We start from the raw sequence: 14278 nt of genomic DNA, 5'->3' as shown, positions 1-14278 counted from the left end.
TCGATGAACTCCAAATTGACACTGAATTTATTGAGGGCAGGAAACATCTGCCCAAGTCCCGGGATTGTATAGCCTGGGTTTTGTGGTGGGTGAGTTGAAAAACGGAGTGAGAATAAAGACAGGCACACTGAGTGGAGATGACCCAAGTGTGTGTGTGATTACTGGTCACGTCTCACCCACTGGACTGCCTCACGTGGGAGGTACATGTTGGTTTTGCTTTTGCTTTTGCTTTTGCTTTTGCTTGACGCCACTCCCCACCCCCTGCCCCCGAGCCTGCCCCCTTACCTACTGCACTGCCTTGGTTACCATCAGCCTCTGGTCATCTGCTTCAAGGTCAAATGGCCACTCTCGGGGGGCAGCACCCTGAACAAGGTTTCTTCTTCTGTTGTTCCAGTTACGTTATTTTATCTTTTGAAAACAACGGGGACTACATGGACATGAAGCAGGCTGACACCACACAGTACGTCCCCATGCTGGAGAGGAAGGAGGTCTCTAAGTACTCGGACATCCAGAGATCGTTGTATGATCGCCCAGCCTCCTACAAGAAGAAATCTGTGTTAGGTAAATGGTCACTGTTCATTCTTAGGTGTGCTGGTGGTTTAATACGATCCAGATTTCCCCTGCTCTCCACAAACTGGGCTTCTGCCACTTTGCTTTTATAGAAAGACATGCACTGGTACGTGTTCTCATATGCTGAAGTTTGGAAAGGATTTTTGGGTTTTACAAAATAGTAATTGCTTCTTTGCTCATAGGAGTGCGCTATTTTCAGATAGCCATGGGAAACCTGCACTTAAAATACTCAGAGGAAGGGATGCCGGGGTGGCTTAGTGGGTTAAGCCTCTGATTCTTGATCTCAGTCCTGGTCTTGATCTCTGAGCTGTCATCAAGCCCTGTGTTGGGCTCCAGGCTGGCTGTGGAGTCTGCTTAAAAAAACAAAAACAAAACAAAACAAAACAAAAAACCCCTAAAAAACAAACGAAACCTCAGAGGAAGGTGATTAGACAAGGTGAGCGGAACTGCCATCCTGTGGTCCCTAACTGCGTGTCTGTGGGAGGGATCTGTGATGTGCTTGCAGAAGTTCATGGCCTGTGACTTGACAAAAAGAATAAACAATTAATGCAGTGTATTTTCACACTTTAAACATAATCCTCTTAAAAAATGGTTTATCCTAATATAATTAGCTTCTTTTTCCCGGTGTTAATGTGTCTTTTTATTTTTTATTTTTTTTCTTAATGAAAGTATGGTGATCACTGATTCCACCCCCCTCCCCGCCCCTGTTTGCAAAATTGAAAGCTAGCTATCCTCTGTTGGTTCCTAATAACTATTTTTAAAATCTCAAGTTCTCTAAGTCTCTAGTACCTAGGAGTTCAGTAGCCCTTGATGTGAGCTGTGTTAATACCCACTTTGTGATAGACACTGGAAAGTAGACAATTGGAGGTTGTATTTTTCTGCTGAGGATGTTGGGTATGTCTATTGTTGTTTGAAGGAAGGTCTGTCTCGTCTTTTGAAACAGATGAACATGTGGCAGGATTGCATTGATTAATAAACTCCAGGGAGTCTAGCCGATGCCCAAAGCAGATGGACCACCCCACTTGTGCAGGGGAGGCGGGGCATAGCCTGCCTCCCCCCCCCCCCCCCCCCGGGTTCCTGTCTAATCCCGGGCTTGGAGCTGGGAGGACTCTGCTATTGGGTCTGAAGTTGACGTATCTTGTGATTCAGTGTTATGGGCCTGAGCCCTCCCATTAGTCAATTCACAAAAGTGTTGAGCTGCCATGGAAATGATTTTGAAAATCACCGATATGCTCTGAATGCTTGTAGGGTTCTTAAGTGAAAGGTACAATCTGTTAAAAAAGAATGTGCTTGTTTTGCAAAGCTCGGTACACAAGAGTATTTTCCATTGCCGCGGTTCCAAGTTCCACTCACTTGTTTTTGCCAAGTGGGTACACTTCCAAGCCCTTTTAAAAGATGAGCCAATGGGAGCTGTCGGAACCAGTGCTTCCTCTCCCCTCCCGTGTTGTTAAAAATAGTTGACATTGCTTCCCAGGCTGGACCTGGCTCCAGATGTCGGGGGAACCTGATTCATACTCAGCCCGGGCCCCGCTGGCAGGCAGACCTCGGCTTGCTGGCCTTCTTCTCCTAGCTGGCTGGAAAAACATGAATGGCTACAGCTACTCTTCACTCGCCTGAAAATTTTTTAAAAAGAAATGAGAACGGCTGGCCTAGATTACCTCCTTCCTCGAAAACCCTGGGACTCCTCCAGATGGGACTGACTCGGGAAAGTGGACAAGTTACAAAAGGAGCTAACGGCAAAGTCCTTGGCACTGACCTTTGAAGATTGTTACCTCTGGTCTGACGGGGGCTGGATTTTATTCAGGAAATGAGCCAAACGCTGTGAAGGTGGCTTTAAAAAGAGGGGAAAAAAAGTGGGGGGGATTCCTAGAAACTACTTTTTCAAAGGGCCCTCATGTATATTCATCATGGAAGATTTTGCGTGTGTGTGTGTGTGTGTGTGTGAGGTGGCTGAGGTAACTTGCTAACTAAGGCTGAAAAAAGAAATTTGGGAGGCAAACAACAAGATGTGTGAGAACCCACTAGACTGGTCCTTATGGATACATGTGTATGTAAACCAGAGAGAGATTTCTGCAGATAGATTTCTTTTTAATGGTAGAACCTTGGCGTGGCTTGCATACCCGCCCATGAGGTCCAGAAACTCTATAGGAAAAAAAAAAAATCTTAGGTCTGTTCTCTGGACAAGCCTTAAGTGGCCCAGCACCATGGGAGTGTCCCCGTGGGGAATGTTTCACGCCGCCCTCTAAGGCCAACTCCCTTCATTCCTTTTCTGCAGACTCAGAAGTCAAAAACCTCCTTTCGGACGATAACTCAGAAGGCCTTACTTTGTTGGATTTGTTGAGTTTTACCTATCAAGTTGCGCGAGGAATGGAATTTTTGGCTTCGAAAAACGTGAGTGTGTTCGTGGAACAGAGTTCTCTGTTGATCTCCAAGAGGCTGGTGGCAATGGCTGCTTCTCTCTTCCTTTTCCCTGAAGCATAGTGGGGAGTTTGGTATCATCAGGTATCTACCCTGTTCTAGAACTTCCTCCATCTTGCGAGTGGCTGGGGGGAGAGCCTGGAGGAGGTGAGCTCTCTGCTGGGACACCCTCTGTGAAGTGTGCCACACAACTCCTGGCACCACCGAAGGTGGCCAGTCACATAGGGCTGACGTTGTCTAGTGACAGATGGACAGACTGTTGTTTTCCCTTCCCATACAGTGCGTCCACCGGGACCTGGCTGCCCGAAATGTCCTCTTGGCGCAAGGGAAAATCGTGAAGATCTGTGACTTTGGTCTGGCCAGAGACATCATGCATGATTCCAACTACGTGTCTAAAGGCAGCGTACGTGATCCCTCCGCTCACTGGGCATGCTCGTCTTTCCTCATTCAGTCTCCAGACCTAGATGTCGCTTCTGGCCACTCAGGGTCCGCATTTTTAACATGGAGTCCATGAAACCCAGGAACGGGCTCCAGGGAATCAGTATGCAAAGCGTAGGCTCTGTAGCCAGATGGCCTGGGCATGACTACTGGCTTGAGCACTTAGTAGCCTGGAGATGAGGGGGAAGTCTCTTGCCTGTTCTGTACCCTGGTTTACCCTGGTTTTCCCTGTCAGTAGCAGTGACTTGATAACACTACCTGTCTCCTGGATTGCCGTGGTGATTCAGTGACTTAAATGTCAGATGCTTAGAACTGTGCCTGGTATACAACAAGCACTCAGCAAGTGTTAGCTACTGCTCCTACGTGCCTGTGTACATGCATTCATTTCCAGAGAGAACTGCTCTGACTTGTGTCAGATCTGCAGATGGCATTCAGGGCTCCTACGCTTTGGATGAACATTCAGTGTTAATATTTTTGGGTGCTTTCCGTTGGGAGGACATAAGAGGTGACATCGACCATCTGTCCTTCATTAGATAATTTATTGAGCACCTACTAGATGCCAGGCTCAGAATAGTGTGGGGAGCGGAGTGCCAAACAAGAAACAAAGATTTCCTGGGCTAGGTTGTTAGTGCAAGTTATTATTAGTCCAAAGAGAAGCCCTATTATTTCCGCTGCTGTGGGTCATCAGCGGGGACACTGGGTTTAACTTCCTTCCTCTCCCCATGCAGACCTTCCTCCCCGTGAAGTGGATGGCCCCCGAGAGCATCTTCGATAATCTCTACACCACACTGAGTGACGTCTGGTCTTACGGCATTCTGCTCTGGGAGATCTTTTCTCTTGGTACGGGCCTGACATCTCTGCTCATTTGGGTGGTTTTGCAACAGCACTGGAAGGGAAATGCTGTTTTCCGAGCTCCAGGGTATAAACGATGCTAAGATGCCCGCTGTGAGTCAAGGGTGCGGCGGCTGCTTTGAATGACGAATTGCATGGTTGCGGTGGCTGGTGTACACCCACGCAGACTGAGCCGGGAGTCTTGGAGGACCGCACCTTCACCCCTGGGCTGTGCCCCTCCTCTCCTTTGGGCTGTGTCAGAGTGACTTTCTCCCACTGGAAGTGTTCCTTAGAACACCCACTCCCCAGCTGGTTTTTGAGTGGGACTGTGGGTTAAGTAGGTTCACTGGCGGAGAGTCACCTCTGTCGCTTCATGGTGATCAAGACTCAGGTGAAAAGGAGTATGCTGAGGGCATGGGAGTGACTAGCCTTCCTGGTCATCGCTCTGGGAGAGGAGAGGGACCATCTGGTCATTTAGTGAGCCGGTCACCAGGTCCCAAATAATACAGGTACCCCACGCTGCCAGGCGAGGGCCCTGAGGGAGGGGGAAGGAGTGATTTGTGACACTGGCCTTAGCTCCTTTGGAGAGGCAAAACCTCCATGTGGCAATAAACAGTTTCAACTTGTAAGGGAAGAAAGAAGGGAGCCCTGTGGTAGTTTTGGAAGGCTTTAGAGAGGAAGCTGAGCTTGATCTGACCTTGGCCATACCCAGTGAAATGTTTCCTGAACTGTAGGAAAGGATTTCCTCTCTTCTTCGTCTCCTTTTTTGAGCCCCGTTCTCCCTGATTGGATGCCCCTGTGGGTCATCCCAGTGGGGGGCTTCACGGAGTCTTAGAGTCTATTAAAAGCAGAAAATTATCTAGATATTTTAAGCCCCCGCTTTGACTTTGGCTCTAGTTACTTGAATATTTTGGTGAAAAGAATTTTTCCTTCCATGGTTCCGAATTTTCTCTTGATTCTCTATTTTGTTTTGTGTCTGTAGATCCAGTAGTCAGATACATTGAAAAACACTTTTGTGCTCTTTCTAAAGATGTAGAATTTGTGCCTCAGGTGTCTGGACTCGACCAACGTTCGTTCAGTCCTAGTTATGTTCAAGGTTTGCGAAAGCCTGTGAAGTCAAAGGGACGATCACGCTTAATTTCCTTGAAAGAACCAGAACTTCCAAGGGGGGATCCCCAGGCGTTCTCTGTAGGTTCTGTGTCACCCTGAGAGTTTCAGCAGTGTCCCACGTGCTGGCTAACCCAGGTGGTTTCCCTCGGTTTTCAGGAGGCACCCCCTACCCTGGCATGATGGTGGATTCGACTTTCTACAATAAGATCAAGAGCGGCTACCGGATGGCCAAGCCTGACCATGCCACCAGTGAAGTGTGAGCCCCCTCCCTCGTTTGGGGGCCTTGTGTTCATGCCCGAGGGGTGGGGGCGGTCTGTGGGGGGCAGGGGTGCCCTGACACTGCTCCACAAGCCAACTCGGGTTGTGTGCTCCCGCAGCTACGAGATCATGGTGAAGTGCTGGCACAGTGAGCCAGAGAAGAGACCCTCCTTCTATCACCTGAGTGAGATTGTGGAGAATCTGCTGCCTGGACAATACAAGAAGGTGGGTCTGGGCCCCTTCACGTTGGGTGGAAAGGAACCGGCAGAGGGAAGACGTCCGTAGCTGGTGGTTCTGTGGCAAGTCGCGCTGTCAGCACTGTTTTGTTTTTATTTATTTTATTTTCAAAAGATTTTATGTGTATATTTTTTAAAAATTTAGTATTTGTTCATTGTTATGGGATTCATTGTTAATGCACCACACCCAGTGCTCCATGCATGTGCGCTCCTTAATACCTATCACCAGGCTCACCCCACCCCCCATGCCCCTCCCTTCCAAAACCCTCAGTTTGTTTTCAGCACTGTTTTAAATATTTTATTTATTTATTTGACAGAGATCATAGGTAGACAGAGAGGCAGGCAGAGAGAGAGGAGGAAGCAGGCTCCCCAAGGAGCAGAGAGCCCGATGCGGGACTCGATCCCAAGACCCTGGGATCATGACCTGAGCCAAAGGCAGAGGCTTAACCCACTAAGCCACCCAGGCACCCCTCAGAACTTTTTTTTTTTTTTAAAGATTTTATTTATTTATCAGAGGGGGGGGGGAGAGCGAGCACAGGCAGACAGAATGGCAGGCAGAGGCAGAGGGAGAAGCAGACTCCCTGCCGAGCAAGGAGCCCGATGCGGGACTCGATCCCAGGACACCAGGATCATGACCTGAGCCGAAGGCAGCTGCCCAACCAACTGAGCCACCCAGGCGTCCCCCTCAGAACTGTTTTAAAGGGACATTTTCAGAGGAGGAAAAAGATTGTTTGATCCGGTGGCCTGGCTTATCCTGGAGCGCTCCCCAGGCCCCTGGTAGCAGTGATGTCTGAAAACCCTCCCCTTTCTGCAGGGCTCCCCTTTCATCTTAAGTGTGCAACACCTGTAAGCACTTTATTCTCCAGATGCTACTGAGCAGTTAGAAGTCTCAGAAGCTACCGTGCAGTTAGAAGTCTCGGGGCATCCATAGCCATTCTGTCGCTCATTTGAATGTACTTAAATCCATGTGAAATTGGATTTTACCAGCTTTTACCAGCTGACTAGAAGGAACAACCTCAGCTGTTATCTGGGGCTCCAGCTGTTTGTGTGTGGGTTTTTTTTGTTGTTGTTGTTATTTATTTGTTTTTTGTTTTGTTTTGTTTTGTTTTTTTTGGTGCAATAGGAAGCATTGTTCAGAGGAACAAACAATAATTTCATGGAACCAAGCAGGATATATTAATGAATGAAACAACTTCTGCTGAGATGCTGGGAGGGAACCACAGTTGCATTATAAACTGTATTTCTGCAAGTCAGATGAGTCACTCTGTGTAGTTTTCATATTTGTTGCTGCTCCTCAAAGAGGAGCCGTGTTAGGAGGTTGTGTGCTGAACTGAGAGTTAAATACTTTCATCTTTTGATTATTTCATCGTCCGTTACAACTTCAAGAAGTGAGGCCATGAGGAGGCAGAAGGAAATTAGGATAGGTCCGTCAGAGGAGTTCTGTCTGGGGTTCCTAAGACGTGTTGGTGGGAAGAGACTAGAACTGTTGTTGAGAATGGGGTCTTTTTCAATTAAAGGTCTGTGAGTTTGGAGTTAGGTATCTTTCTCCAGCATTTAGGATCAGGAAGTTTCCAGGGATGGTGCTCTCCGTGGAAGTCCTTGTCACCTCTTGCTGGAATGCATCGAAACCCTGGAGAGAGACTGTAATGGGGACCAGAAGGGGCCTGCTAGTCTCAGAGAAGGGAGTGGGTGTGTGCGTCGGGGGATGGTTGGGGGACACCGTTCTAGCTACCGACTCAGAGAACGGGCTCATTGTATCTTCAGGTGGATGAGAGATCTCTCCTGCAGGATGACCCTGTCATTGATGGCCCTTTCTCCATGGCCCACACCTGCAGATGGGTTGACATCAGACTCTCAGTTGTCTAAATCCTGTTATCTTTGAGGGAGCTTGGAGATACACCTGGTTAAGTGGGAGTTAAGATCTGAGTGCCCTTTCTGCAGTTCGGTCCGTGGCACGTGGCTAACCGTGTGAAATGCATGTCTGCAGAGTTACGAGAAGATTCACCTGGATTTCCTGAAGAGCGACCACCCCGCCGTGGCACGCATGCGTGTGGACGCCGACAATGCCTACATCGGCGTCACCTACAAAAACGAGGAGGACAAGCTGAAGGACTGGGAGGGCAGCCTGGACGAGCAGCGGCTGAGTGCGGACAGCGGCTACATCATCCCCCTGCCCGACATCGACCCCGTCCCTGAGGAGGAAGACCTGGGCAAGAGGAACAGACACAGGTAGGGCTTCCAGCAGAGCCCCGCCCCCGCTCTGCTCCCCAGGGCACCTGCTGGTGAGGTTCACCCCCTGCTGCAGAGGCCCCAGGGGCCGGCTTCCTCTTGTAAACGCCTCCTAGACAATCCTAATGTGGCCCTATGGGGCTGGGCGAGGTGAGAGTGGGCAGGGGGAGAGTCTCTGACCCGAGTCCCCAGGTAGTTTGATCAGTCACTGCAGCCCTGATTTCTCGAGATACTGGAAGCCTCCGATGTTTCCTGCATGGATCCTGGGACGGGGGAGAGAGCCGAGAGAGGCTAGACTGGGCAGTTTGATACTGATGGTTACCATCATCTTAGCATCATCTGAACCCCAGCTGCACCTGGGGAGACTTGAAAACTGATCTGCATACTTCACCCAGACCAGCAGGTTATTAGAATCTCCGGGAACCTGGCCCAGGCGCCTCCTGGCTGATTTCTTCCTTCTTTTTAACTCATATCATGGAAGATTTCTGACCTGCCCCATTCCAGACGACTAGCGAACTGTCAGTTCTTTCACTCAGCTTGAGCATCTATGATCTCATGGCCAGACTGCCCGAAGGAGCTGTTTCTCCTCTTCCTGATTGTCTTGAAGGAAATCCCAGACATCCTATCATTTCCTCCATAAATACTCCATTATGGTGCCTCTAAAAGATACAGGCTCTATTTTTAAAAAAACAGCTGGAGTTACTAAGTTATTAAAAAGAACTGCAGTATCATTATCTTGCTCTCCCCCCAGTTGACAATGAATTGTTAAGAGGATCACAGGTGTTCAAATTTCCCCGATTGTCTCATAAATACGGTTTTGCATTTGTTTTGTTCTGAGAACCAAACAAGAGTGACACATGGCATTTAGTTGCTATGTTTCTGTGTGTTTGTCCTGCCCCTTCTTACCCCCTTGCATGGTATTTGTGAAGAAACTGGAGCATCTGCCTGTAATGTTCCCACATTCTGAATGTTGCTGAGTGCATCCTGTAGTGTGTCTTGTCACATGCTTTGTCTTTTGTATTTGGGGTCAACTGGTAGTCTAGAGCCTTGATGTGGCTCAGGTCATAGTTTGGGCAAGCGTGCTTCAAAGCTGCTGGTGTGTACAGCCATTGGGAACTACGTACTGTCCAGCTGTCTTCCCTTCTGTGACCTGAATGGCCACCAGTGATCATCACCTGGATCCACTGATTAATTAACAAGGTGATGCTAACACCCAGCTAGGACTAAAGCCATTAGTTTACACAGTCTCAAATAGAGAACCGCGTCCCAGTTCCTCATGGTCTTTGCATAGCCCTTGAACAGAGGCAGGAGAAAGTGATCATAGTGGTCCTTGGTTCCAGGTCCAAGTTTTGTATGAGTCTCTCTCTCCCTTCTTTCCCCCACTCTTCATTCAGGAGACTCTTGTCCCTTCTTCCTCTGTCATTTGGTTTGCTACGTACAGTTACTTAGGCAGAAGCATGAGGCATCATTACATTAGTTTGGAGCCTTGTGATTTTAGCATCCTTTGCTATTGGTATGAATCAGGTAATTTAAGAAGTATAGTTGGGTTCTTTGGTTTTTGAAATGTGCTATGAGAATAGGAGAGGTTGAGCAGAGTGCCCTGATTTACCTTTGCTGAGGACAATAACAAAAATACATTCATATTCTTCTAGCAAAGTGTTTCTCTGAGCTTTGGGTTATCTGTGGTAGCACTTGACCCCGGATCTGCCATCCATTTTGGTTATTTTGTATGTCAGGGACTCTGAATAATATTTCAGTTACATAAAGGTCTTGCTTCTAAGTTGAGTTAAGAAGTTGTATTAATAAGTAGCATAGGTAAATTGCCCAGAACTTTTCTGGGGGTGCACGAGACTGCACTACAGAATTTGACATCTATTATTACATGGAGAGACTAATTTTAGCTGATAGCTAGTTGTCATCTTAGATAATCAGAACTTTGGCGAGGGTGGTAACGTTTGATTTTTGAATTGTAAAAAGTATGTCCCAAGTGACTACCCCAGGTCAGGTGAAACTGTGGCTCTGACAGGTGGGCTGAGCTTGGGGAGCGTCTTGGTGGGCTTGGACTGCTGTTACACACTATCATAGATTTGGGGGCTTAAACAATAGAAATCTGTTTTCTCACTGTTCTGGAGGCTGGAAGTCCAAGATCAAGGTGTTGGCAGGTTTGGTTTTTCCTGAAGCCTCTCTCCTTGGCTTGCAGATGGCCGTTGTCTTAATATATCCTCACGTGGTCTTTTTCTGTTTGCGGTTTGCGGGTGTCTCTTCCTCTTACAAGGACCCCACTCCATTAGGGTGAGGGCTCCACTTTAATGACCTCATTTAACCTTAATTACTTCCTAAAAAGCCTTATCTCCAAATAAAATCACAATGGGGATTAGGGCTTCAACATGTAAATTTGGGGGGTGGAGTATACAGTTCCGTCCATCCTGGGGGTGGGGATGCCCGAGTTGGGATGTTCTGGGTCTAGGAAGGCATAGTGGTCCTGTGGAATCCCCTCCTTGGGCTCAGGAGGCTTGCCCTTGGGAGGGGAGTGGGCATGAGAAAGACTGGGCCTTGCTTGCTGTAGAGGGTGTTGGGGTGCTCCGTCGGTAAGAAGGGAATCAGAAGTAAGCCCAGTCATCAGATCTAGGTCCACCACGAAGCCTGGCATTAGGATCCTCCATGGTCATCCCTGCCCTCTGTCTGTGAGATGCAGCAGCAGAGAGGAGCAGGCTTAAGCCCAGGAGTGTCAGCGCACGGTGTGGTGACTCCACTGCGGGACTCAGCTGTCGAGTCGCCCCTGGAGGGGCCATTAGTCCAAATCACAGTGTCCAAAGAAGTCTCATAAAGGCATGTCCTCATTCAGTTGGGGTCCGTATCCAAAGGTTGACTCAGGCCTCCAGCTACTGGTGGGGGCTCTAGGAAGTAGATCTGTCTGGCCTCTCAGGGAGAATGGCTGTAAGGACAATGGGATTATCAAGACCAGCCCAGTGGACTGGGGTTCAGTGGGAGGCTCCCGGACCAGGGTATCAGTTTGGGATGGGGGTGGCGTACAAATGCGGAAAAGAGACCAAGGAAGGGCCCAGTCTGTGGGGTTGTGAAAGGAAACCTCAGTTTGAGGACCCCGCAGGCTCTAAGAGCTCTCTGGGCTGCAGTGGCCTTGGGGTGGAGGGCAGCAGACTGTTTTCCCATGGGCCCCTACCGGCCAGGCTCAGTTCTCTGGAAACGGAACTGACCTGGAGAGGAGGGGAGCGAGGCAGAGATTGTCAAGCCTGGTCCTCATGGAAGAAAAGCCACTGCAGGGGTGTGTGTGTGTGTGTGTGTATGTGTATGTGTGTGTGTGCGCATCTCCCTGCTCTGGCTGGCCAGTCCATAGTGAGGCTTACGTGATGTGTCCAGCATGCTGCTGGAGCCTGGTGGGGAGAGCGGATGGGCCTGCCTGTCAGCATATAACCTGTCGGGGGTGGAGTGGGGTGGCAAAAAGACACATGTAGATCTGTTGCAATCCCAGGCAAGAAAATGATAAGGCAGTAGGGGTTCAGAGACAGGAACACAGACAGGGAACCATGACAGGCTAGAGAAGAGGGAGCATTATTTTTCGAAAACTCTTCGTGACCAATTGTAAATGTCCAGAAAAATTGAGAGATTACATCTATCGCTCAGCTTTAGTAGTTGTTAACATTTGGTTTCTCTAAGTATATAATGTATACTTAAGGCCTATTGTATGTATATATCTAATCTATACTATGTATATATGTATATATGTGATGTATGTGTACCACAGACACGGATATACCTATACTTTTTCTTTCCTTGCTCAAGCATTAGAAACTCCAGCAAACACCTCCCTGAGAAGAAGGATACTCTCAGGGTGCCTGGGTGGCTCATTGGGTTAAGCGTGTGCCTTCAGCTCAGGTCATGATCCCACGGTCCTGGGATCGAGCCCCATGTTGGGCTCCCTGCTCAGTGGGGGGCCTGCTTCTCCCTCTCTGCCTCTGTCCCACCCACCCCCACACTCATACCTACACGTACTCCATCAGATAGATAACTAAAATCTTAAAAAAACAAATAAGGATACTCCTACAAAAGCATAACAGCATGATCACATGTAAGAAAATTAACTATTTCCTGATATCTTTTTTTTTTTTTTAAGATATTACTGATTTGACAGACACAGAGAGGGAACACAGCAGGGGGCGGGGAATGGAAGGAGAAGCAGGTTTTCCTCCGAGCAGGGAGGTCAGTGCGAGACTGGATCCCAGAACCCTGGGATCATGACCCGAGCTGAAGGCAGACAACCTAACGAATGAACTGCCCAGCCACCCTCCATGATATCTTCTACTATTCAGGGCCTTTTCAGGTAGGAGTTCGAGTGATGACAGTAATAATAATAGCTAATATTTACTGAGACGTAGTATGTTCTAGGTACTGTTCTCAGTGCTTTATGGTTATTACCTTCATTCGCCCTGACAACAGGAATAGCATCAGGTGCTGTTGACATCCCTTTCTGTAGGCCAGGGAACCACAAGCTCGGGGTTAAGTGACTGGTGGGACTCTTGACAGCTGCTGTGGGGTGGACCATTCCAGAACTATGGCTTTCTAGCTCTAGAACGGTCCTTTTCAGCCTCTGCTCTAGAGGGTAAAGAACCTTCACGGGGACTTCCAGACTAGGGCTGGGGGAGGTGGGGGGAGGGGTAAAGAGGAAAGGGAGGAAGGCATTCCCAGGGCATGGGTTGAGATCCTGAGAACACTGTTTGGACACTGGGGAAATTTCAGGGACAGCAGGTGACTGGCCCAGCTATAGTTTGCAGCTGATTTCTTCCCTCTGTGCTTTTCCTTCCCTCATTGTCTTCTGATCAGGCCCTGCTTGCTTTCTTTTCCACTAGGACTGAGTAGGGAGCGTAGAAATGGTCACAGCTCTGCTGGAAGATTTGACAGGAGGAGGGCCGACGTGTGGAGATGACCTGGGGATCTGGGTTTTGCCCCGGGGCCCACTGTGGTGTGATGTGTGATGAGTAGCCTCCTGGCTTGGCAGCAGAATCCTGCCAGATCGGATGGCCCGAGGTTGAAAGCCAAAAGATCGTGCAGGAAGAGCTCCTTTGCCTTTGGGGGACCCATGCTAGCCACCCAATCCCAGTCTCATGGGTCTGCACGTGGGCCTAACCTTTCCCATCCTCTCCCTCGTCCAGCTCGCAGACCTCCGAAGAGAGCGCTATTGAGACAGGTTCCAGCAGCTCTACCTTCATCAAGAGAGAGGACGAAACCATCGAGGACATCGACATGATGGACGACATTGGCATAGACTCCTCAGACCTGGTAGAGGACAGCTTCCTGTGACTGGGAGATTTCGGCGGGGACCTTCCACTCCTGGAGCCACTTTGGATCCCTTTAAGCAAACCACTTTATTGCAATGCAGAAGTTTGGGAGGAGGACTTGGATGAGGTGTCAAGAGAAGTTCCCAGCCAAGGGCCTCAGGGAGCCTGGTCACTACGGCTGAATAGGAGATTTCGAGATGGACTTCGTTGCCTTGCCTTTTCGCTGTGATTCAGTAGCACCTCAGCAGCGTGTGAACTCTGGAGATGGATGGACAAGGAAGCGATAGGCCACGGAAGGTGAACTCCGTGTGTCAAGGGCATTTGGTGAGATTCCAACAGACACAACAACTTCGATTGTGAGAAAACTCCAGTATTGTAATTATGTAAATAGGTCTAACGGAGGATGTGTTTAGGTTTGTATTAACTGTCTTCTCTGGACTTCTGAAGAGACCACTCGTCCCATCCATGTACTTCTGCTTGAAAACTGGTATCAGCTGCTGTTGAGCTCCTCTGTGAAGTACATGCAAAACCACTTTTGAACCTTAAAAGGTACTGGTACTATAGTATTTCACTTTTTTTTGTTTTTTTTTAGTGTTAAAGAGATAACGAATAACAATTAACCAATCTCGTTTACTAGATTTGGGTCATTTAGAAGCCCACCAGCTCATTTTCATATAGTAATCTACGTTTATAATACTACTGTTATCGGTAATGCTAAATGTGTAACACATTTTCCCTATAGAGAAAGCACAATTAAAAAAAAATTCTTACTAAGTAGGCGACAAGTTTGACAGTTTTTGACATTTATATCAAATAACCGATGTTTCTCTAGAAAATATGGTAATAGCTTTAGTGGATTAAATTTAGTTGAACATAGAGAACAGAGTAAAAGTA

At 48.3% G+C, this 14278-nt stretch overlaps 1 protein-coding gene across 3 annotated transcripts in view; it reads left to right on the top strand.

The window, feature by feature from the left end:
* Positions 1-14008, top strand: part of PDGFRA (platelet derived growth factor receptor alpha) — a 41241-nt gene extending 27233 nt beyond the window's left edge. For all 3 annotated transcript variants that reach the window (XM_059161173.1, XM_059161180.1, XM_059161191.1), the window contains exons 16-23: positions 395-561; positions 2846-2961; positions 3269-3391; positions 4155-4266; positions 5524-5623; positions 5745-5850; positions 7849-8090; positions 13259-14008. In XM_059161173.1, the coding sequence (XP_059017156.1) occupies positions 395-561; positions 2846-2961; positions 3269-3391; positions 4155-4266; positions 5524-5623; positions 5745-5850; positions 7849-8090; positions 13259-13406 (1114 nt within the window). In that variant the 3' untranslated portion in view covers positions 13407-14008. The remainder of the gene's footprint in view (positions 1-394; positions 562-2845; positions 2962-3268; positions 3392-4154; positions 4267-5523; positions 5624-5744; positions 5851-7848; positions 8091-13258) is intronic.
* Positions 14009-14278: the final 270 nt, after the last annotated feature.

The sequence above is a fragment of the Mustela lutreola genome, chromosome 1 (genome assembly GCF_030435805.1).
Source record: "Mustela lutreola isolate mMusLut2 chromosome 1, mMusLut2.pri, whole genome shotgun sequence".
In the NCBI taxonomy this organism is placed as follows: Eukaryota; Metazoa; Chordata; class Mammalia; order Carnivora; family Mustelidae; genus Mustela; species Mustela lutreola.
This window is presented reverse-complemented; position numbering and strand designations above follow the sequence as displayed.